At 43.1% G+C, this 26,036-nt stretch overlaps 1 protein-coding gene and 1 pseudogene across 3 annotated transcripts in view; one reads left to right on the top strand and one right to left on the bottom strand.

Moving 5' to 3' along the window:
- The window catches only part of LOC114581610 (integrin alpha-X-like), a 40,545-nt gene that overhangs the window by 6,529 nt on the left and 7,980 nt on the right, over nucleotides 1-26,036 (bottom strand). For both annotated transcript variants that reach the window (XM_028701948.2, XM_028701950.2), the window contains 22 exons: nucleotides 24,868-24,982; nucleotides 24,047-24,177; nucleotides 21,746-21,891; nucleotides 20,689-20,842; nucleotides 19,265-19,415; nucleotides 17,377-17,459; nucleotides 16,687-16,816; nucleotides 14,142-14,284; nucleotides 12,311-12,454; nucleotides 10,657-10,863; nucleotides 10,037-10,167; nucleotides 9,158-9,315; nucleotides 8,260-8,420; nucleotides 7,566-7,697; nucleotides 6,316-6,389; nucleotides 5,530-5,671; nucleotides 5,308-5,421; nucleotides 5,084-5,163; nucleotides 3,972-4,055; nucleotides 2,260-2,338; nucleotides 1,056-1,163; nucleotides 20-106 (listed from right to left, as the gene is read on the bottom strand). In XM_028701948.2, the coding sequence (XP_028557781.2) occupies nucleotides 20-106; nucleotides 1,056-1,163; nucleotides 2,260-2,338; nucleotides 3,972-4,055; nucleotides 5,084-5,163; nucleotides 5,308-5,421; nucleotides 5,530-5,671; nucleotides 6,316-6,389; nucleotides 7,566-7,697; nucleotides 8,260-8,420; nucleotides 9,158-9,315; nucleotides 10,037-10,167; nucleotides 10,657-10,863; nucleotides 12,311-12,454; nucleotides 14,142-14,284; nucleotides 16,687-16,816; nucleotides 17,377-17,459; nucleotides 19,265-19,415; nucleotides 20,689-20,842; nucleotides 21,746-21,891; nucleotides 24,047-24,177; nucleotides 24,868-24,982 (2,754 nt within the window). The remainder of the gene's footprint in view (nucleotides 1-19; nucleotides 107-1,055; nucleotides 1,164-2,259; nucleotides 2,339-3,971; nucleotides 4,056-5,083; nucleotides 5,164-5,307; nucleotides 5,422-5,529; nucleotides 5,672-6,315; nucleotides 6,390-7,565; nucleotides 7,698-8,259; nucleotides 8,421-9,157; nucleotides 9,316-10,036; nucleotides 10,168-10,656; nucleotides 10,864-12,310; nucleotides 12,455-14,141; nucleotides 14,285-16,686; nucleotides 16,817-17,376; nucleotides 17,460-19,264; nucleotides 19,416-20,688; nucleotides 20,843-21,745; nucleotides 21,892-24,046; nucleotides 24,178-24,867; nucleotides 24,983-26,036) is intronic.
- Nucleotides 6,396-15,843, top strand: LOC114581612 (high mobility group protein B2 pseudogene; annotated as a pseudogene). Its single transcript, XR_013390357.1, has 2 exons — nucleotides 6,396-7,030; nucleotides 14,797-15,843. The product of XR_013390357.1 is annotated as a high mobility group protein B2 pseudogene (transcript).

The raw sequence follows: 26,036 nt of genomic DNA, 5'->3' as shown, positions 1-26,036 counted from the left end.
ACAGTGGGGATGTACTCACCAGAATGGAATTCTTTCTTAGTTCTGCCACAAAATCTTTGGCCCCTTGGGTGTCTGCTTCAGGGGCACACTGAGCTAGGTGGTTCATCTAGGGAAAGGGAAAGCAAATTTCATATATGTAAGGGGCTAAGAATAGCCATCACAGAAGCCTTTCACTTGTAATTCATGTATTTCCACACTGTTTGTCTAAACAAGTATGCTAGTTCAAGGCTCAGGGCACATGCAGAATATCTCTTAACACAGGTTAGGTAGGATGGTTCAACTGTACTGAGAATGACAGTGGGAAGAGGCGTGTTAAGCAGCAATGGAAGTCTGACACTGTTCATGCTTATGAGTAGAGGGCAGATTTTAATTCTTTTGTTGTGACCATGGAACCAGCAGGTAGGGAAGAACATAAAACTTGCTCTCACGAATCAGATAAAAGGAACAGCAGGTCCAGCAATGGCCAGTCAGGTACTTTTAGGAAACTCACAAGTAGACCGTGATGGAAACAGCCATCCACTGTTGTTTGTCCCAGCACCTGTTAGTCAGCAACACTGCCTCTGAACCTGGAGGATCCATTCTCCACTCATGGCCAGCAGCCATTGATAGGGCTATCCTCCATAATTTTGTCTAATTTGCCTCTATTTACTTATAGAATAGCCTGTAGAGGCTCTCAAAATAGCTTTAAAAAGATTCTCCGATTAAATCTCACTCAAATCTAGCACAGGAACTGAATAGGCAGGATTGAAACTGGGAGGGACTTTATTCATACGAAAGGAGCTTGCTGAATGAGCCCTGCCGCTAGAACATGGAGAAGGAGATGGCCCACTCTGGATATACACTCCTCTATTGAAAGAGAGCCATAAATTGATGTGGTATGTGGAGGGGTATTTTCTTTGTCCCCCTTGAATTTCCAGCCAATCAATTTTATTGCGTAACCCAAGTTCTAGTATTATGAAGGTTGAAAATTTCTGGTTGTATACTATTGCTACACCAGTACTTAATTCAGTCCTATTAACAAAAAAGAAATCATATTTGGTCTCAGAAGGATATACCTCAGGAAGGATGTCCGCGGATGCATTCCACACCCATGTCCCATTCAGTTGCACAGGGAACTGAAACGTGATTGAGACAGGAACCTTTCGTGTATATGTGTTCTTCACCTAAACAAGAAGAAGATCCTGTATAAATGTGACAGGAGCCCAGCAATCAGCCCATTGCTGTCACTAACAAAGATATATTTCCCCCATTTCTGAATAAGGATGGAAGAGAAATTCAATTCAATATGCATTTAAAGTCAAATCTACCTAAGTTAATAATAATAATAATTCTATTATTTATACCCTGCCCATCTGGCTGGGGAAACTTTGGGCAGCTTGCAATATATATAAAAACATAGTAAAACCTCAAACATTAAAAAACATTTGTACTTTCTGAAGCAATGTGCAAAATGAAACAAAGTCATCCTTTGAAAGGCACACTTCTCCAAATTTTGAGATGCAGTTCTCTAGCCAAATGCATATACAAATACTAGGGTAATGCACACACACACACACACACACACACACACACACACACACACACACACAGAGAGAGAGAGAGAGAGAGAGAGAGAGAGAATAATGTACCAAAATGCATTTTATTCAGGAAGATTGCTTTGCAAAAATGTGTAAATTAGGTAAAATTGTATACGGCATGTATATTGGGAGAAATTTGCACTAAAATGCTGGTGAATTTTCAAGAGAACTTTTTTTTTTAAAGCAAACTGATGTGGAAATGTGGAGTACTGAACTTAAGACTGGAAATTTGAGAAACTGATAGAAACCAAATGTGACATATTTTCCCATCCCCATCCTACAAATGATTGTTGTACTGCCAAGCCCTTCTCACCTACTGTATGGCTCAAGCAGTGGCAGCCTTGGGGCCAGGATAGCAGATGTACAAGGTGGGTGAGGGCTCTTTCCCTCTTTTTAAACTTTTAAACCAAGGAGCTTGTTTTGTGCTGCTTGCGCACACCCACCATGCCTCTTCTTTCTGCCTACATTTCCCAGAACAGCTTCAGAGCAACATAATACAAGATGATGTCCGGCAAGAGGGATGCAGCCAACCACACTCCCCAGAGTAGCTACAGTATGACATATTGTGTTGTGCTGCTCTGAAGCCCTTTGCTGAAGGTCTGGATTTATTCCCTAAACCTGATCCACAGAAATTTTGCCTTTTTCAAATTCTTAATTCCACAATGCTCCACAACCCCCTCACCTCATAGCGATGTTCCACAGTCTGATTTCCGTCTTCCTGGCCAGCAGAAAAATTGACATACTTGGTTGACACATCGACACTGGAAGAAAAGAGGTGGGGGTCTGAGAAAAATCACTATGTAATAAAGCAATCAATCTGGGTTTGACCAATGCATTCCAATGGCTTTTTGGAAGATCAAAGCATAGCATTGCTATGGCAATTTAGATGGGGTCAATATTTTCTAGCAGCCAATGCCATTCATTTTAGCATGTCCTCCTGAAATGAGTATATTCTGATTGAACCAAGAAAAGTGAGTAAGTGATTGATATCAGCTATGCTGATATCACCTTGAAGGTGACTCGGAAACTACAACTAATCCAGAATGCAGCAGCTAGATTGGTGACCCTCTGCCTGGTTCCCTGTAACTTCGCTTCTCACAGTGAGAGAACCAGCAGAAGACCCTTGGAGGAGGATCTTAGTGTCCGGGCTGAATGATGGGGGTGGAGATGCTCCTTCAGGTATACTGGGCTGAGACCATTTAGGGCTTTAAAGGTCAGCACCGACACCTTGAACTGTGCTCTGAAATGCACTGGGAGACAATGAAAATCCTTTAGGACTGGTGTTATACTGTATGATCCCAGCAGTCACTCACCAGTCACCAATCTAGCTGCTGCATTCTGGATTAGTTGTAGTTTCCGAGTCACGGAGATAGAGAACTACAGCCCTGTATTGGGAAGTTTTTAATGTTTGATGTTTTATTATGTTTCAATATATGCTGTAAGCTGATCAGAGTGGCTGGGGAAACCCAGCCATATGGGTGGGGTATAAATAATAAAAATATTTAAATTATTATTATGATGCACATCTACCTGAAAGGAAGGCCTGTTAAATTCAGTGGGACTTGCAAGTAGACATGCTTAGTATCACACTGCAGGGCAATAGCCAGCAAATAGAAATTGGCCAGTTATGTGCAAAATGGGGGTTATCCAATAAATCAGAAGTGGCAAATTCCAAAAGATTCAAATTCATTACGCTTGAATTCATCCAAAATAATTCATTAAACAGAAGAAAATGAGGAACTGAAAATTCAATATACATTGGAATAGAAATTGATTTCTAAATATATGTGGAAATATCACCAGATGGATCCTAACTACTTTGTTAGGGATTAATACAAAAGGATTGCAAGAAGACCACTATTTTACCCTCCACCAAAGTATCTAAACCTGTATAGAAAATGTGCAGCTTCTTGGGGAGGCAGAAGGAGTAGGCGTGTATGAGGTCAGTGTTGCTATCAGACTGAGTAATAGTAGTAACAGTAGTAGTGGTAGTAATAGTAATAGTAATACAGTATAGTAATAGGTTCCCTATCTCTGCTTTATAGGCTTATAAGGTAAGCTATCTGCTGAAGTTGAAATCTTTTGAAAGCCAGTCAAGTCCTGGAAAACCAGCAAATGCTGTTTCATCTAGGTCTTTCAACCCCTGAAACAAAGAGGGGGTGGGTTCCATTTAGTGGCTGAAATTACAGCGCCACCGTGAAACACAGACCCATGATAATTAGGAAAGAATATATGGCTGGAATTTCTTGTTTGTACAGAAGGATCATTATTCTAAGACACCAGCCCTAAGAAAAACAGTGGGTGTGCAAACAAGCTTCTGACAGTCAATAGTAAATTGAGAAGGGCAGCTGTGTGGTGGGCTGGGATGCTCCCAGAATACTTGCAGTCACGTACGCATTAACAAAGACATATACTGCATATTTAACAAGCAGCTTCGCTTGGTGAATCATGTCTGGAGTGACAGGGCCATTGTTGTCACTAGAAAAAAGAGAGAGGGGCAGAGTTAAGACTGGAACATTTATCACATATGCCACTACCCCATCATACACTTCTACATGCACTGTGGTTCTACAACATTAGGGCTTGGCGAATCTGTTCATTTTGCTTTCATTTTATCTCTTTTTCATTCTGAAGTTCAGTTCTCCACATCAGTCTGTGTTTTTTTTAAAGAGTCCCCATGAAAATTCACCAGTATCTGGGTCCAAACTTTTCAGAAAAGTACAGATTTTAAAGGGTGCCTGTGTTTTGGTTTCCATACTGTTTGGGGAATATGGTGGTGAATCCGGTAGATTTGCTTGCAAATGTGAAGTGGGTCAAATTTCTCCCCCATCCCACTGCCTGTTAGAATGTATTAGGGATACTCATGACCTGATTTGTATTTCTTAGACTAATATGCAAATTGGAATGCAGTTATCCTCTAGTTTTCATGCTTCTCAAAATGTTACAATGTAATTCTTAGCTCAAAAGTGTGGCATATAAATATGCATTTCTAAATGCATACAATATGTGCATCTGCGAAAAAAATACATATACAAGTAATACAAGTTGCTATATTGTTGTAATTTGTTATCACATGGAAATGAAAAAGAATCAGATGTCAAAGAAATAAACAACTATATGACATTCAGAAGACATCTGAAGGCAGCCGTGTTTAGGGAAGTTTTTAATGACTGATGTTTCAATGCATTTTTAACCTTCTGTTGGAAGATGCCCAGAGTGGCTGAGGAAACCCAGCCAGATGGGTGGGGTAGAAATAATAAATTATTTATGAATGAACACTCTCTGAGTCCCAGAACACACCATCGTTATACATTTAAGGCTGCAAATCTTATGTGACTGTAAGTTTCATTTACCGTAACTCAATGGGACTTACTTCTGATTAGAATTTATTGGGATTGCATTACAAACCAGTTTGAATGTGGCCTAGCCATCATGACAACTGAGGTGAAACTGATTCAAGCTGGTCAAATAGGAACATCTCCCAAGCCAGGCACATCAAACCTTACCTGCCAGCTGTGGCATTGATCTGTATCTCTCTCCCTAGATCTGCATTCTGGGAGACGGAAAAGGTGGCAATGAAAATAGCCTGCAACAGATGATGACACAATAAATGAGTGAGAGGGCAGCCAGGTGTTATTTGGGGAGAGAGGAGGAGTCTACTCTGTTAGAGTAGAGATCCTAACCAGATGACCACAGTTCCCTGGTCCACTTGCTTACAGAAGGACTTTACCTCAGCCCCAGCCCGAAAGATGGGGTGGTTGATGTTACAGGTGGTGTTCCTCATGGGGTCATCCTCTGCCGAAGGGGTAGAAGCACATTTAATAGCCACATTTCTCCTGTTGGACTGCAGTGGGACGGATCAGATTGGGGAATTGGTTAACATAGTGAGCAACAAACTTTTAGGCCAGCCCCGATCCCCTGTTGCCGAACTGCCACCTTTTGCCTCTTATACCTTCAATAGCGAGAGCCTGCGGTAGGACAGTGCGGAAGGGTAGAAGAAGGTTATAGTGGTGCCATAGGAATCCTCCCCATCATTCCGAATGAAGACTGTAGCATTGAGCTCAGGGGTCAGGCCCACCACCAGAGTGTCCAGGCTGAAGGGAAAAAAGAAGAGAGTCTCTTCTAAGCTTAAGAAAGTAAGAAGACCCTGCTAAATCAGGCCAAGGGCTCATCCAGACCAGAATCCAATTTTCACAGTGGCAAACCAGATGCCTATAGGAAGTCCACAAGCAGGACCTGAGTGCAATAGTGACTCTTCCCACCTGTGATTCTCTGCAACTGGTATTGAGAAGCATATGACCTTTGACAGTGGAGGCAGATCATAGCCTTCCGGGGTAGTAGCTGCTAATAGCCTTATCCTAAGACAATATGTCTTAGGGCTCAGTCCTGCCTGGAAGTCATTCCCTCCATTGTGGAGACCCTGACCCGGCCCACGGAAGCTCAGGGGGGTGGGGAGGGAACACTCTCTACATGCCCATCCTCCTTTGTTACTACATTATTGTTACTACATTTATTATTATGTGTTTCAGAGATGAGCCTTGGAAATCAAAGTGTATTCTGCATCTTGGCTCTAATTAAGCCATGAAGAGAGGAAATTATGGGGGGAGGCTAAGAGATGAGACCTAGCATTCTACCCTGCAATGCTCTAACACTGAAGTCACGAGCACCTGAAATGCACCAGGTTCAGTGAGTCTGGGCAGCAGAGTAGGGTGACATGAAGAAGAAAAACATACATTACCCTGAGAAATTGAAGGAGGTTTTTAGCTGGTCTTTACAGACTCCATCTGCACCACAATTCTTTTGAAAATGTAGCTGTGAAGAGAAGAAGGGTGGGGTACAGACATGGGCATAGTCAAGGGAGGGTGAGGGGCAGCTGCCCCCTAGGTCAAGTAAAGCAATAGAAATGCTTAACTTAACTGACCAATCACATCGGTTCTGTCCCCCTAACAAAAGTCCTGTCCCCCCAACAAAAGTCCTGCCCCTCACAACAAAAATCCTGGCTATGCCCATGGGTACAAACATTGTCAGAGTTTGAGGATGGGTGAAGCTAGTAACATTTTGTTGTCTAGAGCTGAAATGTGAAAATGTTTTCACATTTCCCACTTTCCTAACCTTCTGGAAGCAGCCTGCAAGCTGATGGCAGGGCCAAAACCAAAATGGGCTGGGCCACCCCACACACTCTCATACAACAACCTCATGTACTATCTCTCTTCCCTGTGGTTTCCACTCCTACTGTTCAGGTGACTAAGAAAAGGGAAGACTGAAGAGGAATTCCCCACCACCAATTAACATATAGAACGGGGTAGCAGATGGGTGGTGGAAGACAGCAACAGGAGCTGCTACCTCAAGGTGCATGGGACTTCTTAAAGCAACAATGTCTGAAGCAGAAAAGGGGCAATGGAAACCTTTGGGAATCTCCACTTGAAGGCGCTCTAGGTGACAACCCTGTCAAGGTAGGTTAGGCTGAGAGAGAGACCAGCCAAAGGTCGCAATGAGTTTCATGACCGAGTGGAAATCTGAACCTAAGTCTTCCTAGGAGTACAAGTCTTCCCTGCACCCTAGTGACAGCCAGCTGCATTTAATAACAGACTATGAAACTTAGGGTTCATCTAAACTTCCACCTAGAAGTTTTTCAAGCAATTTCCCCCTTGCCCTGCTCTGATTGAATTTGCTCTGAATGAATGCTAAAGAGCAGTTTTCTCTAGGGAAAAGCAGTGGGAGAAGAGCAAGAACATTTAGTCAACTGAACTGCTGAGATTTTTTTAGCTAGAATGTGCAACCAATGGCCCTTCTATATTGGAGGTTCTTCTTGCTGCTAAAGGAGAGTGTCAGGGGAGACACTTGCAGTGTGAAACGGTGAAAAATGGGAAGTGGTAAGAAAGGAAAATGATCAAAGACCATTTCCCTATATAAATTAAGCCCATCGTCTCTGCACTTCCATTTACAGACTGATCAACCAGACAGGAAACAGAGAGTGTGTGGACTCACCGGTGCTGTAAATATAGGGGAGCTATCTTTGTTTAGGATGGCTTGCAGGTTGTCAGCACCAGGAATGGGATCTCCAATGAGAGTATAATTCAACCGGAGGATTATGGGTGTGAAGCTGTCTTCTACGCAGGTCTTGCGTAATGGAGGGGGAGAAGAAATAAAAATAAGTGAGGATCTGCTTTATTTTGTGATTAGAGATGGGAAAGAAATTTGATTCAGGTTTCATTTGAAGCTGAATCTACCAAATTTGCACTTTCCAAAACAACATTCAAACAGAAATACAGCTATCCCTTGAAATTTGCACTTATCCAAATTTTGCTATGCAGTTTGCCAACTAACCAATGTTTACAAAAATGCATATGTTAGGGGAAGTGTACATCACATTGGTGAAAATAGCACACAAAATGTATTACATCAGGGAAAACTTTTTGTAAAATTGTGTATGTTAGTCAGAACTGCATATAAAAATGTGTTTATTAAGGAAAAAATGCATTAAAATATGGATTAATTTTCATAACTTTTTTTAAAAACCAGAAATTGCTGCAAAGTGAATTTAAGTGAATTTAAGATTGGAAAAATGAGAAACTGAGATTGACAGATCCTTCTATCCCTAGTGGTGACAACACTTGTTTCATGGACCCAAATGCCAACATTTGTCTTTGCTTTTAAACATCCACTGGATCTCTGAACTCACCGGCAACTTTATGCGATACTCCTCACAGTGTCTCTTCAGTCCCGTTTTTATCTCCTTGGTGATGGTGGAAGAGTCTGGGTTTCCGTTAAAAATGGCCCGAACCCTCATTCGACCAGGATCCAAGTTCAACTTGTACTGAATGGTGTTCAAAATGCTGCTGCCTGAGGGAGAGGAATTGAAAAGACAACACAGAGAATAGGATTCTGAGGGATTCAGTGTGCTGTGCAGATTCTCTGCAAAGGCCCTTTAGCACAAAATCCTTGTGAACTTCTGATGCTCGCAGCTAAAGCTATGCATCCAGTATTGAGGAATGAAATGCCTACCAAGTTAAGAGGAAGCTCACAATACTAGGTCTTATAACTGGGGGCCATCTCCTTGCTAACACCCTCCCTTCTGGGCTCTCTAGGGGCACTGGACTCAATGAAGGGCTCACATCAGAATCTGGCAGTAGCTTTCAAACAAGGCATTAGAGTTGTGCTCCAGGGTGAAATATTCAGTGCATGTGGGTGTGGAGTAAGCCTCTGGGACTTCACTGTTACCTCACACAAAGCAGAAGTTCACCCGGAGTGTGTCCAATTGTACCAGTATTCCTTTTCAGATGTACATTGCATGGGAAAGTCAGCAGTAAGCAAGCTATCTTGATGGGAAGCTGTCCATCATTAGTAATTGCAACATGGAAGAACTTCTGATAAGTTTCTCAGGGACCCAGAGGATTCTAGGAACACAGTTTGAAAAGCCACAGGAATATGGTAATGATGGGTAATCAAACTGTGTGGCAAGCCAGCTTCTCTGTTGCCCCACTTCTTGTACTGAGGGGTCCTCCTGTCCTCAGCATGTTATGTGCACTGTCAGCTAGTACCCAAGCCCAGCTTACTCCCTCAAAGTGCTTTGGGCCCACCTTGTGTAAACCGAGGATCCATCATAACAGTGAGGCAGACAGTTGCCTTACTGACTTCCTTGTTCAGAACATCCTGGTCCTGGCATTCAAAGGCAGCGATGGGGATCTCATTCGGGGTGAAGGTGATAGTGGGCACTACTCGTACCACGGGCCGAGCCCTGTTGCAGACAGAATGGGGTAGGAATTTGGGTTGGAGGGAGACAAAGGTTCATTACGTAGCCCACTGGGGAGCACAGGGCTAGTGCCATCCGGACATTCCAAGCATGGGTTATATTTGCAAAGTGTTTAAAAGAAGTGCATTCCAAACAATTGTCACATGTCCAGTCTGCATATCATCTTGTGCTGTGTGGGATATTTCTGTTGCTGGGATATTGCATGTTCTCAGCATTCAAATGACAGGGGAAATGCCATCACCGTCCTGGCTTACTGAGCAGGACTAAGCTGTACAAGAGTTGTGGTTTTGGATGAGGTCTTCAAAGGTGTCCCTACTTGAAGCAACAGCTCGCAACAGACTGTGGATGCCAACTCTGCCATTAAGGGAAGCAGAACGGAAGACACAACTCTGAGGTTCTCCTACATAGGCTTCTTTGTTATCAGTGTGAGCTATGTTCCATGATAATTAATTAGGGGAGGAGTTCTATTTGCATCTCCCACCTCAGCCACCAAAATACATTGGATCAGTCCAGAGAGCTCTTGCCATTCCTGCTTGTGACTGACACTACTACTTGCTCAACCATTTAAAAGGGTTATTTTAATTGATTAGAATTCCTTTTAAAAAATATTAATGAGAGACTGATTACTCTCTAATGTACTACAAAGGAAGTGTGCATGCAGACTTTTTTTTTAAAAGTTGGCTCCAAGAGTCCCGAAGCTCCTTACCTCAGCAGCAGCACTCTTCCTTGAGCCCCCACTGCTACGTCTGGGAGGCCATCTCCAGTCAGATCTCTCCCGGCACCAATAGCCTGGCCAAAGTAATGGAGCCTATTGGGAAGCAGAGAGCCTTGGATGCGCTAGGAGCAGGAGAAAGAAGGAGAGGTTGGTACCTGAGGTCTCCTTAGAGGAGGACCCTCCAGCAGATCTTCATACCACCAGTGACCCTGAAGAGCCTTTGGATCTAGATGACCTTGTCCCAAGACTGGGGGCCACCCATCCCAGATGTTTTGTTCCTGGCTGGCTCTTGGACTACCCCCACCACCCCAATCTACCCCAGGGACACAGGAGCTAAAGTGACAGTGAGCCAGGCAGGAACTTCAGGGCTGTTGGAATTGCCCAGTTATCTGCACAAGAGGCTACTCAGGAGGAGGGAACATGCATGGAAGTACCTGCCTGGATCATTAGATAGGAAGGGGTAAAGCCTCAAGCTCCTATATAAACTTCCAGTCTCAGCTCCTTCATTGATAAAGTAACTGCTTCAAGCTTCAGCCTTCTTGGACTACCAGACAGTGAAATGACAGCTGCCTGGGCTTCCTGCTATGGAGCAGGGGGGGCTGAGAGCTCACCTGGCTATATGCTGGGTTGATGGATCTTCTGCTCCCATGGAATATGTACACAGCTCCTCGGTTCTCATCCTCCATTGGAGCCCCAATCGCCACATCCGTCCATCGGTCCCCAGTTATTTCGCCTATTTCTGCTATGCTGGCTCCAAAGCGGCCCAAGGGCTGTTTAGCTGCCCCCCGCAATTTCTGGCTGCAGAAAAACCCATCCTCCTGGCAAATGATGAAAGGGGACACTTGAGGGGTTGAAACCAAAATAGTTCTGATGAAGTTGTTCCTTCTATTTTCAATCTTCTGCACTGTTTGTTCCATGGCACCCCCCTTGTGCAAGAAGGGGGACAGACTCAAAGGAATCAAACTAGTAAGACAGTGAATGCCCTGTAATTTGTAGAAATTATAGAAGCAGTCCCTTCTGACTTTCAGTCTGCACTTCCCATTTTTCCATTTGGCAAGACACTTTGGAGCCCTTGATGAAAAAAAGACCAGCTCACATTGGGCTCTGACCGTCCCCATTGATGGGCGCCAATTACTTTCCCCATCTCTTCATTTCTATAAGTAAAGCAGCTATCTATCTGGTTCTTTGGTGGATGTGCTAGTTCTCCTCTCCCCTGCTATCAGGGCTGGGAAAATCCATGAATGTCATTGAAAAACATGACATTCAAACACTATCTCCCTGCTTCCTCCACCCAGCAACTTGGAAGAGCTGCAACTTGTGCTATGTAACATCACAACATTCCATGTGTCCTTCCCTGACCTCACTCTACATCATTAGCTGCCAGCTGTCAGCAGCCAGGAGTACAGAAATACAGAACAATGTGATGCCCTATAAAGGGATCTGTTGCACTGTTTAATTAGCACTGCTCAGCCTTCCTTCAAACCTCTTGTGCTTTCGCAAAAGAAACCAAAGCACAAAACGTGCTCTAGGAAAGGAAAATACTTTTGATGTCCCACTGCTACAAAAAGAGCTGTGCTCAAATATGGATGGCAGAAAATTCTGATGAAAAGAAAAATTGGAGAAGAAATTGCTGATGTTCATGAATTCATCCCATTTCTGGAATGGAAACAAATCTAGTCAATACAATCAGTATTCACTGTTGTTGTTGCTTTTAGTCCACAACGATATGTCACTATGTTCCCCTCTCCCCCGCCTGCACCTTTGCATTGCATTTCTTTTGCAATGAAATGCATAGGCTGGAATAACTTCATGGTACTGTAACTTATGCTGTTTATGTGTTTAATTACATATGTAGACTATGAAAGTTATGGAATTTTGCCACATTGGACAGTAAGACAAATAGCATAGTTTTGGGTGGGAGATAAACTGTAGTGGAACAGAACAGTGCTGCATTCGATAAATACAGGGTGGAGTGGGAAAGGATGCCTTCCAGTGGCGTAGCGTGGGGGGTGCAGGGGGGGCCGGTCGCACCGGGCGCAACATCTGGGGTTAGGGCAAATCCACAGGTTAGGGGGCGCAAATCCACGGGTTAGGGGGCGCAAATCCACGGGTTAGGGGGCACAAATTACTTGCCTTGCCCCGGGTGCTGACAACCCACGCTACGCCACTGATGCCTTCTTACATCCCTGCCCTCAAATAACTGCTCTTGGTAGTTGCCTTGTGCCACCAAGTACAAAGGGCAGGCTTGCATTCCCCTTCACCTACCTGCCTCTCGCAGATGTAGACCATTCCTCCTGCCGTGCCGTCATAGTACATGGGAGCACCAATAAGAACCAGATCTGTGTTTTTGTCTCTATCAAGGTCCACGGAGCAAAGCGTAGCACCAAAGTATGAGCCAATCTGGGGGGACTAAAAATCACCATTGTTAAACCTTTTCCATTTCTTGATCTCCCTGACCCCAGGCATTTACACATCCTTCTCTTCTTCTTTTCCCCATCCAATGGACTCTCCCATCCATTCATTCATTGCCTGGGACTAAAAGAGAGGGAAATTTATACTGTAGGCAAACATGGTGCAGCAGCACATTTCAACCATTTTGAGACAGATGTAGTTGTCATAGCTTCCCAAAAAGAACACTGGAGACTACAATTTTATAATGATGCTAAAGGTTTCATATGCTAACAGTGCCCAGAATTCCCTAGGTGAGAGTAATGACAGTTAAAATGGTTTGAAATGGCAACCAGTTCATTGTTTGCAACTACAACACTTCCAGGATCAAACACCTTGCCCAAGTCTCTAGATACTTCAAAAGTTACTTTTGTTGTTGTGGTACTTAAAAATCGGAAACAGGGAACCTTCTCTAGCCTGAGGGCCACATTTCTTTCTGAGAAACTTTCTGGCGGCCACCTGCCAGTAATAGGTGGGACCAGAGGCAAAAGTGGGTGGAGAAATAAATATGACTGCTACCTTTGTACAGTAGGCTAGTTTCTTCACACCCACACCTTCCTCTCTAGCCTCCATTAAGGAAAGCAAAAAGCCTTATCATAGCTCAATGGCACATTCAAGTCAGGCACAAATACTGTGGGTTTATGACTTCCCCTAAACTCATGGGACCAAAGGGTGCTAGAATTTTATCAATGCTTGGGGTGTTAACCTGGGTGCCAGACATGGGATTTAGCAAGAGTTAAAATATAAAACCAGTCAGCTTCCCAAGTTCAGGAAATTGTCTGGGAGAAGAGCCACTAAGGAGAACAAAAGGAAAGTGATGGACCATTTAAAAAATGTCAAGGAAAGGAGATTCTGTGCCAGACAGCTCTTGTGTTTGAATCCAAAGCTGCAGCTATGGGAGAAGCAAGAACCTCATGGGGCTGTGAATCCCTTCATCGTAGGCTCAGGTTGTATAGAGTGGTACCTCCGGTTGTGGATGGGATCCATTCCAGAGCTCCGGTCAGATCCCAAGGTTTTCTCAACCGGAGGTGCCTATGCTGCACATGCGCGTGGCACGGTAGAGCGCTTCTGCGCATGCGCGCATGGCTAAACCCAGAAAAATACTTCCGGGTTTCCTGCATGCATATCCCGAAGGATACGTAACCAGAGGTGCTCATAAGTAGAGGTACCACTGTATGTGTAAATAAACCTTATATCATAAAGGCACCAAAGTCTCCACTGTGCCTAACTGCTGAAAGGAAACATGAACTCTGGGTAAGCGTGCCTGGAACTCCTTGGAATCTCACACCACTCAGAGATTGGGGACGACATGCAACATTACCTAAGGAGGGGCCAAAGCAGATGAAGTGAGGGGTGAGGCTAATGAGGGTGTATGGCCTGGGGAGAGTATTGAGGGCCAGATAGTGAGGTCTGGAGGTACATATGTGGATCCCTACCTGGGGTTCCATAAAATATAAAGACTGAGGCTCTGTTCTGTTATTCAAATGTACAGTGAGAATTAAAAACAGTTTGTCAGAATTAAGGGAAGTCATTTCAATGGGAGATCCTGCTTTATGGGCTGCATGGTCAACTTTAATTGCCACAGGCAAAGGAAACATGCTCAGATATGCACTGACACAACCCACAGTTCATCCTGAAGCCTTCTTACCTCCTTTGGAGACAACTCTGATGTCTTCCGCCACTGCAAATTTTGTCGGCTGAACAAAAAGACTTTGCCGGCATGTTGGTAACGAGGGGCTCCTACCACAAAGCTGCTCTGGCCGTTCACTTGAACCATCTGCATCACATAACCTTGTAGGGACACAAAGGCAGTGAGACAGGTACAAGGAGAAAACATAGCTGCATCTGGCAATGACAGAATCTCCTCTGTAGTTCCAGTTACAGATGGGTAGCCGTGTTGGTCTGCCATAGTCAAAACAAAAAAAATTCCTTCCAGTAGCACCTTAAAGACCAACTAAGTTAGTTCTTGGTATGAGCTTTCGTGTGCATGCACACGAAAGCTCATACCAAGAACTAACTTAGTTGGTCTTTAAGGTGCTACTGGAAGGAATTTTTTTTGTCTCCTCTGTAGTTCTTTCTTTCTTTCTTTCTTTCTTTCTTTCTTTCTTTCTTTCTTTCTTTCTTTCTTTCTTTCTTTCTTTCCTATACTGCTTTATATTTTTAAGAAATATCTCAAAGTGGTTTACAGCACATTAAAACATCAATAAAACATGATTCGATTGCGGCGAAGGAAGGTGAGCCGTGCTCTTTACTTGACACCCCCCCCCCCGACATTGCTAATGGCTGCTGTTTCTCTTCCTCAGCTCTGCCAGGCAAGGGGCTAAGTACCACAGACTGATCTTTCCCCACTGATCAGGGACCGTTGCCCCAGCCATGGGCAAAGATGACCCGAACAAGCTGCGGCAAGATGTCCTCATACGCTTATTTTGTGCAAACATGCCGCGAGGGTCATAAGAAGAAGCCCCCGGACATTTCAGTCAACTTTTTCGACTTCTCCAATAAATGCTCCAAGAGATGGCAGACAATGTCAGCAAAAGAAAAAGGCAAGTTTGAAGACATGGCAAAGGGTGACAAACTTTGTTATGATATGGAGATGAAAAATTATATTCCTTCTAAAGGGGAGAAGAAGAAGAAAAAGGACACCAATGCCCCCCAAAGATCACCACCTCCTTTCTTCCTTTTTTGTTCTGAGCATCACCCAAAGATAAACAGTGACCACCCAGGTTTGTCTATTGGCAAAGAAACTAGGCAAAATGTGGTCTGAGCAAACAGCAAAAGACAAACAGCCCTTTGAGCAGAAGGCAGCAAAACTAAAGGAGAAGTGTGAGAAGGATGTGCCAAGGGGAAGGGTGATGCAGGAAAGAAAGGTCCAGGTAGGCCAGCAGGCTCCAAGAAGAAAGTAGAACCTGAAGAGGAGGAGGAGGAGGAGGAAGAAGATGAAGAAGAGGAAGAAGGTGAGGAGGAGGAAGATGAAGATGAAGAGTGAAGCTCTAAAGCTGCTGTAAAGATTTTGTGCTCAAAAGGTCAATGATTTTGCTAAGAATGTGAAGTCGAGTGCAGCTCATTGTTAGATTCAGTATAAAAACTGTACAGAATTGTGTATAGGTAATGTGATTGTAGGGAGACCTGTATTCTAATGTAAGTAGTAGCTACATGCCACTACTGTTAGAATTTTAAAAGCTGATATTGTCAAAAGTTCAGGGATATTTAATGGTCCTTTGGATTCAGTGACAGCTTGATTTTGAGCAGTTTTTAAAAAAATTGTAGTAAAATTGGTAGTCAGCCTTGTCTTGCATACTATTGCATTGTATTACATTTTTAACAATTTTGTAATAAAATGATGAACATTATTCTTGTTACTATGCTGTAGTGTTAATTTGCTTAAACAGCTGGAGAGTCTAGTGTATGCCTGTAGTAATGTCATGAAGGGTAAGATAACCTTAAAGCAGCCTTCTCTACATTGGTATGCTCAAAACATTTTGAGCTGCAACTCATTTTCCTTGACAGTTTACTGGATTTAATGACATTTGTCCAGAACATTAATAAGGCATGAGGTTGGAGAAGGCTGACTTAAAGGAGAAGCTATATTAGACTTAATTCATGTTGCGACTTTGGAGACTGGTGTGACTACAAGCAACTTTCTCCTAATTTTCACATAAAGCAGAAGTAGGCAACCTGTGGCCCTTCAAATGTTGGACAACAATTCCCTTCCCTGACTATACTGATGGTAGTCATTCAGGAACAAGTGGAGGGCCAGAGGTTCCCCACTCCCAATTGTACAGCATTGCAAATGTTCCTCTTTATAACTAGGACTGTGTATCACATGCCTCTTAAAGTGGTACTCTAAAGTGGGGCTTGTAGAATGGAAAATCTTGTGTAAGCTCAGACCTAAAAAGTATGTAGGAGAAAATTAAAATGTCCAAGGAGCCCAATTCTATAAACAGGGATAGCTAACCTGTGGCCCTCCAGATGATGTTGGATTCCAACCCCTATCAGCCCCAGCCAGCATTACAAATGTTCAGGGATGATTTGAACTATAGTCCAGCAATATCTGGAGGGTCACAGATTAGTCACCTCTACTATAAAGGGGTGACTTCTCTGAACTTCCTACCGGATACTAGACAAACACATCCAGCACTTCATGCAGAGCCTTAGAGCACAAAAAAGAAACAATATTTGTTTTTGACACTTACCAAGATAAGCATCTTTCATATCCTTAGTGGAGCTGGGCACATCAATAAAGGCTGGTTTATCAGGGTCCCCATATAGGAAGAGTCCTCCAGACCAGTCATTGGCTCCTACTGCCCCCAAAATGGGTCCAACCTAATTCATCACAAGGAGTGGAAGAGATAATAATACCAAATCAGCAAAGAAGAGGTGGTGTTAACCAGCAGGAGGGGATAATCCTAAAATGTAGACTGCATGAGCACTCTCATTATTACACTATATCATTTTTTTTTTTTAAAACATGTTTACTTTTTGAGGAGCCAGTTCTACAGTTCCACTTGTACTGACCTTGCTTGGTCAAATCAGGTCTCCATGAGTCATCCCAACACTGGATAGGCCAGAACAATTCATGTCCCAATCAGGTCAGGCTTCCAAGAGGACTTAACTCCACAAACTTACCTAGCTCTTCAAAAGTTGGAACCGTATATATTCCATTTTGTGTTAGCAGGAGTTCATTCTGTCAGTGATTTGCCATATCTTCATAACCAAGTGGGCATTTGAATCTGGAGTCCTGTACCACCTAAATCTAAATTTCAGTGTATCAGGCTGGTCCTCTATGTGTCCAAATTTAGCTTGTTTTGGAGGATTGGGATGAGAAAGCTGAGATTTATCAACCTACAAAAAAGAAGAATTGGTAGGGGATTGAAGTGACTCACCGGGGTTAGCAAGGCACTGAATCCCTCCTGGGACATCTCATACTGGAAGGAGCTTTGGGATGTACCACCTTGGGAATGTGTACCTGTAGACAAAAGATGGCAAGAAAGAGATACAGGGTGGTAGAACTTGAGAGCTAAGGGGTAATATCTAGCTAACTGAGGATGGAGTCTTGTAGACAGAGGTGAAACCTCATCCTATTGGTGTGGCAGAGGATAGCCTCTGGTTGATCAGAACAAGACCCTAAATGGGGAGGGAAAGTGCAGAGGGAATGTTAAACCCTCTCAAACCAAGCAGGAAAATGTCTGCTCCCTCACATAGATATTCTAGTATACAGGTGAGAAACTAACCAGTAGGCCAAATCCTAATCCTCTCACAGACCTGCAAGCCTAGTTTGCACATACCAGTCACTTTATGCCGGGTGACAACATCACCTTCAAAGTCCATTTGCTTTGATACAAACTGCTTGGAAATTGACTTCAAAGTGAAAGCAGTCATGCTTTTTCCTGCCTCCCACCTGACATCAGGGTTTGAGGTAGATGGGTGTGGTTTGTGGGGAAACAGCATTGTTTTGGGTCAAGTTAGGACCCTGCTGGGCCTAATTTTCTCCTAATGTTATCCCTTAGAGTTTCCTAATAGACAATTCTCAAAAGTTGGCCAAAAATATCTGGATTTTTCAATATCAATATAATTATATATTACTCCAAATTATGGCAATGGCAGGACATGTAAATCAATAGATAGGTACTGCATAAATAAGATCAGATTAGATTCAGGCAGAAAGATTTATGTCTCCTCTTCTCCTCATACACCTTGATTCCTGATTGCCAGCCTTGTGTCTTTCAAATGTTTTGGTCTACAATTCCCACCAGTCTGCACCAAAACATCTGAAAGGAACCATGTTGGTGAAGGCTGGAGTAGACAATGGAATGATACTATGTGACATGGTATTCAAGAGAGGTCCCTAGATAGCCAGCTTTATGTAGTGGTTAGTGTTAGACTAGGATCTAAAGGCCAAGGTTCAAATCTCCACTCAGCCATGAAGCTGAGTGGAGATTGGGTTAGTCACAGCCTTTTGCTACATCACAGGGTTGTTGTGAGGGTTAATTGAGGAGGAACTTTGAGTTCTTTGGAGAAAAAGGTGGGATATAAAAGGTAGTTGAAGTGTTGGCATCCAGAGCCTGTAACAGTGTACAGTGGTACCTCGGGTTACATACGCTTCAGGTTACATACACTTCAGGTTACAGACCCTGCTAACCCAGAGTAGTACCTTGGGTTAAGAACTTTGCTTCAGGATGAAAACACAAATTGTGCTCCGGTGGCATGGCAGCAGCTGGAGGCCCCATTAGCTAACGTGGTGCCTCAGGTTAAGAACAGTTTCAGGTTAAGTACAGACCTCTGGAAAGAATTAAGTACTTAACACGAGGTACCACTGTATGCTAATCTGAACTGTTTCCATGCTTTATTCCTGTAGATCATGGCATCAGTGCAGTTGGCATAGCTTAACATATAAAGAAACCTCCATTAGGAGCTATTTTAACTCTGTTACTTGTTCTTATCTTGAACATGACCTGGAAGCTACAAGTAAATATCCTCACCTCCTAATATTTAATACTGTATAAAGATCAGCACACGAATCTTGTGTTACCAACCAAGTTTAATTATTACCTCTTGTAAGAGAGAACTAGACATATACCTCATAACAAGCCTATTTGTCGTGATGTGAATGTGAGCTGTCTCAATTTCATTTAGGCAGGGTAATGGCCAATAAAATATGGACTAGGTTCATGTCCAGATCTGGACTGAGTTAGAGTCTCCCAACCACAAGTCAAAAGCTACAGATCTTAGCATTATCTCTAGATCCCTAGAACCACCAGCTGCATTTGGTACCTTCAATGGCAAAAATTTTATCCTCAAGCTTGTTCTGGATGTCCTTGAGAGCATTAAAGTTGTTCACAGAGAAAACATGGTCCGAGGGCGGGTAAGAGGCAATTGTGTTGAGCTCTTGCCTTGGTTTGCCTTGAGAAAAAGCTGCTCCAACCTTTAACAGCATGCCAGAGAGGAGGGGGAGAAAGTAGAGAATGAAATGTACTGAATGTAATGATGCCACCAAACTTTGTAACTGCCTTGCTTAGAATACAAATCTGGCATATAGTAATACATATCTCACCTTTGAACTGTGTCTATTTCTTCCATGGTTCTTCTCTACTGTTGATTGCAATCTGAGCTAAGAAGAACTCTCAACTTCCACTCTCAAATATATGGCTGGCTCCTATGGAGAGGGAGGTCTCTTGCCCTTATCCTTCTGCAACTCCTTCCTCCACCTCTGTTTTACTCCAGCCTCTTGTTAGTGGCTGGAATAAAGCCATTTATTTATTTATTTATTTATTTATTTATTTATTTATTTATTTCTATACCGCTTTTTATTTTTATTATGGTATCATCACAGCCAGGGATGGCCAATCCCATTTCACCATTGGGGGCAAAAGAGGAATCCATAGAAATGTAGAGTTGGAAGGGACCACAAGGATCATCTAGTCCAAACCCTGCAATGCAGGGATCTTTTGCCCAATGTAGGGCTTGAACCCATGAGATTAAGCGTCTCATGCTCTACCAACTGAGCTATCCCAGTTGCCACCTTTTGTCCCTCCACTTGCCCCATGCTTCTGCTTCTGCTGCCACCACACCCTGTCTCTATCTGAACTCAGTGGGAGCTGAAGCGCTCCTCAAAGTATTGCCACTCTGCTTCTGCTATTGGGGAGGGGGAGCCAAACGTGGTGTGCAGGAACGCCCCAGCTCTTGCCAAACTTGTCAGGAGCCAGGGCACTCCTCATAGCATTGCTGCTCACTTGACTTCTCCACTTAGGGCAGGGAAGACAAGCAGCAACGCCACATGCTGGAACACCTCTCTCTTGTTGGTGCTTCTTGAATTTCTGCCACCTGAGGTGGGCATTTCACCTTCCCTCATGGGCAGGCAGGCTCTGATCACAGACATTTAGAAGAAATAATTTTTTTTGGAATTTTTGAGAGAGAGAAAATAATTTTTTTTCTATTTGCTCTGTCCATACTGTTTCAATTCATTGCCAACTGACCAGAAGAAAATAGAGCAGCCTGCTTTTAACCACAGCTTGATTCGCCAAAATGAAGAGGTGAAGCTTTTTTCAGAATTAAAATAGTCCTTCTTGCTAATAACTGTACACCATACTAGCATAACAGGTACAGGAGGCAGGGAGGGGGAGTTGGTTTTACTTATTCCACTCTTCTAACCTGACTTCCTTGTAATGTCTTGTGGATTTGCTTCTTAGTCTTCTTACCCCAATGGCAAAACGGATGATGCCAGCATTGTCAGCCTCTGGTATCACGTCACTATACTCCAGCTTGTCTTCAAATTTCTCTCCATCTGTTATCACAATGAGAATCTTAGAGGCACCACTGCGGGATCCTTTTGCTGGGACAAAGAGCTCACGCCTGGTGGGGGGGAAGGAGTATGAAGGCGAAACAATAAACAAAACTCTTTCTCAGATACTTCATTGAGTTCTAAAAACGTGACATACAAATCAAAGCTGAGTAAGCAATAAAGTGAAATGTTATAAATAAGCAGCAAACCAAGTAGCAAACAAAATAAGTGCTTAAAACTTAAGGATTTTAAGTGTGTGTGGGGTGTGTGGAATCAACACCAATCAGGTCTAAAAAGATCAGAGAATAACACAGGACAAAACCCTGGAATACAGTGTTTCAGAAATTACATGATGCGGATCCTTCTTTAAAAGTGACTGAATAAAAGATGATGTAAGGGACTAGACTGAAGAGGAATGGTGGAGCCCCCCGCCCCCGCCTCTGAACCTTGCCAAGAAGAGGAGGATAGTGTAGATTTACAATGGTAGTTTGCACAAGGTCATGATCCTGAGACATGACAGCGCTGGGAAATAATGGAAGGGGAGGAGGGGAAAGCAGCAGATCCAGAACAGCTGGCTGACACATTATCATTAGAAAGCATTTCCAACCTCACTTCTCCTAGAACCAGGAGGGCTGTGAAAGTGGAAGAGCAGAAAGCAAACAAACAAAGGGCCTCATGCAGCCACCGTAGAAGGGGTGACGCTGCAAATGACGTAGAGTAAAAGGAGGGAGATTATTCAGAGCTACACTATTGATTAATTAGGGAGTACATTCCTTTCTCTCTGTGTGTAAATCCTGAACAAATTGCGTGGTAAGCACTCTTCTTGTTACCTGTTTGGGTTTTTGTGTGTGTTTTTTTTGCCTCCAGTGGGGGAGGGAAAGGATTCCCTGAACCCTGACAGATGATAATTCTAAACTGAATGGAAGCACACAGTATCTCATGCAGAAACAGATGAACACAAAGGAGATACTTACACCACTTTCTGTATAAATGTAGCTGTGTGAGTAGCCCCGAACAGTTGTCTAACTGGTATAAGAAGTGTATTGGGATCTCGAGTGTTCTTGAACTGAAGAAAGTTGAAGTGTTCTTGATATAGGTTTGAATACTGGGCCAAGGCAAACTAAAATGGGAGTGAAAGATGTTAGATACAGCAGCTGAGTGGAAACTGAGGAAAGGATTTGGATACATGGTTGAGGGAAATAATGTACATGAAGTGTATGCATTTGGCTCTGTTTTGAGGAATGATCAGAGAGCTACAACCAAAGCTGTATAAACTCTCATCTGATACAGTATCCAAGTTGATGCGGTATCCAAATTTTGTGGGAAAGAAAATCTGAAGCCTGCAACCTATATAAGTTCTGCACATTAAGCAAAGTTGCCTCCATTTGCAATATTAAATTCAGTTTCTAGTAAACCTGGGAAGGGTTTAAAAAGTTATTGAAGGCACAATAAATCAGCTCAGTCCGTGGGCCACTAGAAACCCTAACAAGAGTATGGACATGTTACTGCTTACTCTACATCCAGTGCACTCACACTGCAAGTTTTCTAAGCCACATTCACAATATATTAGCCACAATCCATGGTGATCCTGTAGTTTCCTGTCAAATACAGCAGTTTGATGCATGTCTTCCCTCAAACTAGCTTCAATTTGACTAGAAAACTGGGTGCGGAGTAAGCAGTAGTGTGAATATTTGGGATACCCTTCACGGATGTGCAGAGGAGCGCATACACAAAGATGACAGCTTTGTGAATATGAGTTCTCTCTCTCTCTCTCTCTCTCTCTCTCTCTCTCTCTCTGTGTGTGTGTGTGTGTGTGTGTGTGGAAGGGGTGGAGAAATCAGAAAGGCCATGTGTGTTGGGTGAAGACATACTTGCCCTTTCTCCAATATGTGCAAAGGTGCAAATTGTGCAAATGTGGTTTGAAATGCAGTAGGGGAAAATGACTTTGCTACATTTTCAGCCACTTATGTGAACATTGCCTAAGACTCTGTTTGACTTCTCGGGTTTCAACAGGACTTTCCCACACATTTTTAAGTGCAGTCATAATGGGTAGAAACCAGCTTTAAATAAATAGAAGAGAGAAAGGAAAACAGAACTCTAAAATTCCCAGGATATGTTACTATGTATGTGCTTCTTTGGCATAATTGCTGAATCATGGAATACAGCCTGGTGATGGATCTCTGGAAATGAGAATTTGCCCAACTCACAGTGGACCTTTGAACTGACATACACAGATACGGCATGATATTCTGTGTTAATGATATGCATTCAAGTGATGGGCAGAGCTAGATGAAACCTTATCCAATAATAATGAGTAGTTCTGTCCTATTATTGCTCAGTTTTGGAGGGGAGTTGTGAGTTGAGAATTAAACTAGTTTTTAAAATACATCATTCATAGTGTCCACTCTGACATAATTAGCACTTTTTGAATATTGCCATGATGGACTGTGTGATATTGGCAGGATAGAAATTGGAATGTGAGACTGACCAGATGGATGGACAATATTTTAAAGTGAGCTATAGGGAGCCCCTGCTGATGAAGTGTCTCAGTTCCAGCTGACAAAGCACTAAGGCAAGTTAAGCAGACATATGAGTCCAGAAACACATTTGTTCTGTTAAGGCCAAGGTAGTAGACCTGGAAAAGCTAAAAGAGGCATGAAACCTTCAGTAGCTGTGCCCCACTCCCTTAATGATAGTTCCCCTGCTGTCAGAGAAAATGAGGGTCTTGGGGAAAGGAGAGTGTAATTTTGTGGAAGAGGGAAACATTCTCTTAGAAGGGACCCATTCCTTGTGGGACAAATAGCTATCCTCTCATTCTAAGCTATTTCTCTGGGGGTGGAAGGATCCCGTAGTGAGTGATTAAATTATTAGAAAGTGTGTGATGGGCATAGCACCACAAGGTGAATTGCCTGCCTGGCACAAAAGAGAGATGTTGTCCTTTACCTAGATAGCCTGGTAGATAGGGAGGAATCAGTGGTCATGGTGCATATTGGCACCAATGACATAGGGGAAATGTGGTTGTGAGCGAAAGGGCAGTTAAATGGCAGATGCAATTCAATGTAAACAAGTGTACAGTGATGCCTGTTTGGGCAAAAACATCTTAATTTCACATACGCACTCATGGGGTCTGAACTGGCACTGACTGACCAGGAATGATACTTTGGGGTTGTAGTAGATAGCTCAATGAAAATGTTGACTCCATGTGAAGAAGATGTGAAAAAGGCAAAATCCATGCCAGAAACTGAAAAGAAAACTACCCCACATCCCAATGTTACCTGGGTGTCAGTATTTTCAAAACGCTTTATGACCTCCGATATAAATGTCTTCATTTGTGGAAACTCGTGGCGCTTGATGCTTCCTGAACCATCTATCAGAAACACTATGTCAGAGAGCTGTTTTGGACATTCTAGGAGAGGAAACACCAGTTAAATGGTGGAGAGGTGAGATTGAGGCATGTAAAAGAGGGGCACAAAATCAAGAAACTCGCATAACACTTGTGTCATCATGCTATACAATCACATTTATTTATTTTTAGGTGGGGGTACCTCTGGCTACTAGTGGTTGTAGTGGAAAGGCCTACTGATATTTCCAAGCTAGTTAACCTGTTCAGCTGACCCAATCTTTTTTTTAAAAAGGTCGTATTTAATGCTAGTTCTACTCAGAGTGGACCCATTGAAGTTAATGGACATGATTAACTTAAGTTCATTAAGTTCATTGAGTTCAGGATTTATTTGAATACTATCCAAAGGGTTGCCACCTTTTTTATCAAAGAGGTGGTCCTGTGTGGTGATAAGCAATAATTTAACAGGCAAATCTTCCCCGTCACTGCACTCCCATGCTTGAAAAAGCATATCTAGCTGAGTTTCGACATGTTAAAAGTAGAAAACCACTGCCAGAAAACCTGTGATCAACATTCACCAATGCACATAACTACTACAACTGGTACCATATATCCTGTTCCCAATCTCTGCTTCCTCCCCCAGCCTCTAGACATTCAGGCCAGTGAGTTGTTTAATCACTAGTCCTTCTCTTGCCATTCCATCAGTGGTATCTAACTTTGATATTTGCTCATTCCTTCCTTGCTTCTCAATCTCACCTGGTTGGTTCTTAGGAAAGTGTTGTATCTCCCTCAAATTTTCATCCAGGTGAAAACAATAGCCCTTGAGGTATATGTTTTTCCCACAGGTCTGATGGACTGTGGGACCACACACCTGTAGAACCAAGAGAGTCGTCAGTAATGGTGAGGAGATGGTAAGGATAAGTTAGTTAGTTAGTTAGCTAGCTAGCTAGCTAGCTAGCTAGCTAGCTAGTTTATAGAGATGGAGTTCAAACCTGTGCAGATACCATACTACTGGACTTGAAAATCTTGTACAGTTATGCTCAGATGTGTGGAGACTAAGCTGGCAACTGGTTAACTGAGCTAGAATAAAAAGGCATTCTAGACATGCTCAAAGGCAAGCCCTTCTTAAATGAAACCCTGGCATTAGATGAGGTTCTAAGGGGGGAGCTGAACCCAAGCCCTGGCATAGTGAGACAGAAAGGCACGATGGTAAAGTGTCAGTTGTTGGGGAGGGGGTTGTGCCATGGGGCAGACAAGGCAGACATTTGAAAGAAAATTCCAAACCCAATTATCTTGATGTAGTGATCTGTTGAACATGTTCCTCACAGCAGCATTTCACTGTCACTATAGTCAAAGGTTTTTCACCCTGCTGCTACCTTCCTTTCCATGGGTCATTGGGTTGCTATGACTACAGTAGGTCTAAAGTGATATTGGCTGGGTTTTTTGCAACTTCCTAAGGAAATTAAGGAATTATTTAGGGAACTTAAGGTTGGATGTAGGGTTGTGAAATAACTGAGAGGGTTCCTTCGCTCACTTATAAGAAGAGCCTTTCTGGATCAGGCCAATGGCCGATGTAGTCAAGCATTTTGTTCTCACATTGACCAACTAGATGCCTGTGGGAAGCCTGAAAGAAGCACCTGAATGAAACAGCAATTCTCCCCACTTGTGATATCCAGCAACTGGTATTCACATTATGAGTCCATGATATACCTACAAGTAGGGTGGTACAGAATTAAGAAGCAGTGCTTCAGAAAGAAAGAAAGAGAAAGAGAAAGAGAAAGAGAAAGGGAAAGGGAAAGAGAAAGGGAAAGAGAAAGAGAAAGAGAAAGGGAAAGGGAAAGGGAAAGAAAGAAAGAAAGAAAGAAAGAAAGAAAGAAAGAATATTCTGAGGCAAATCTTGACAGCTTGTAGTGTTATGTAGTTGC

The sequence above is a fragment of the Podarcis muralis genome, chromosome 13 (genome assembly GCF_964188315.1).
Source record: "Podarcis muralis chromosome 13, rPodMur119.hap1.1, whole genome shotgun sequence".
Classification (NCBI taxonomy): domain Eukaryota; kingdom Metazoa; phylum Chordata; class Lepidosauria; order Squamata; family Lacertidae; genus Podarcis; species Podarcis muralis.
This window is presented reverse-complemented; position numbering and strand designations above follow the sequence as displayed.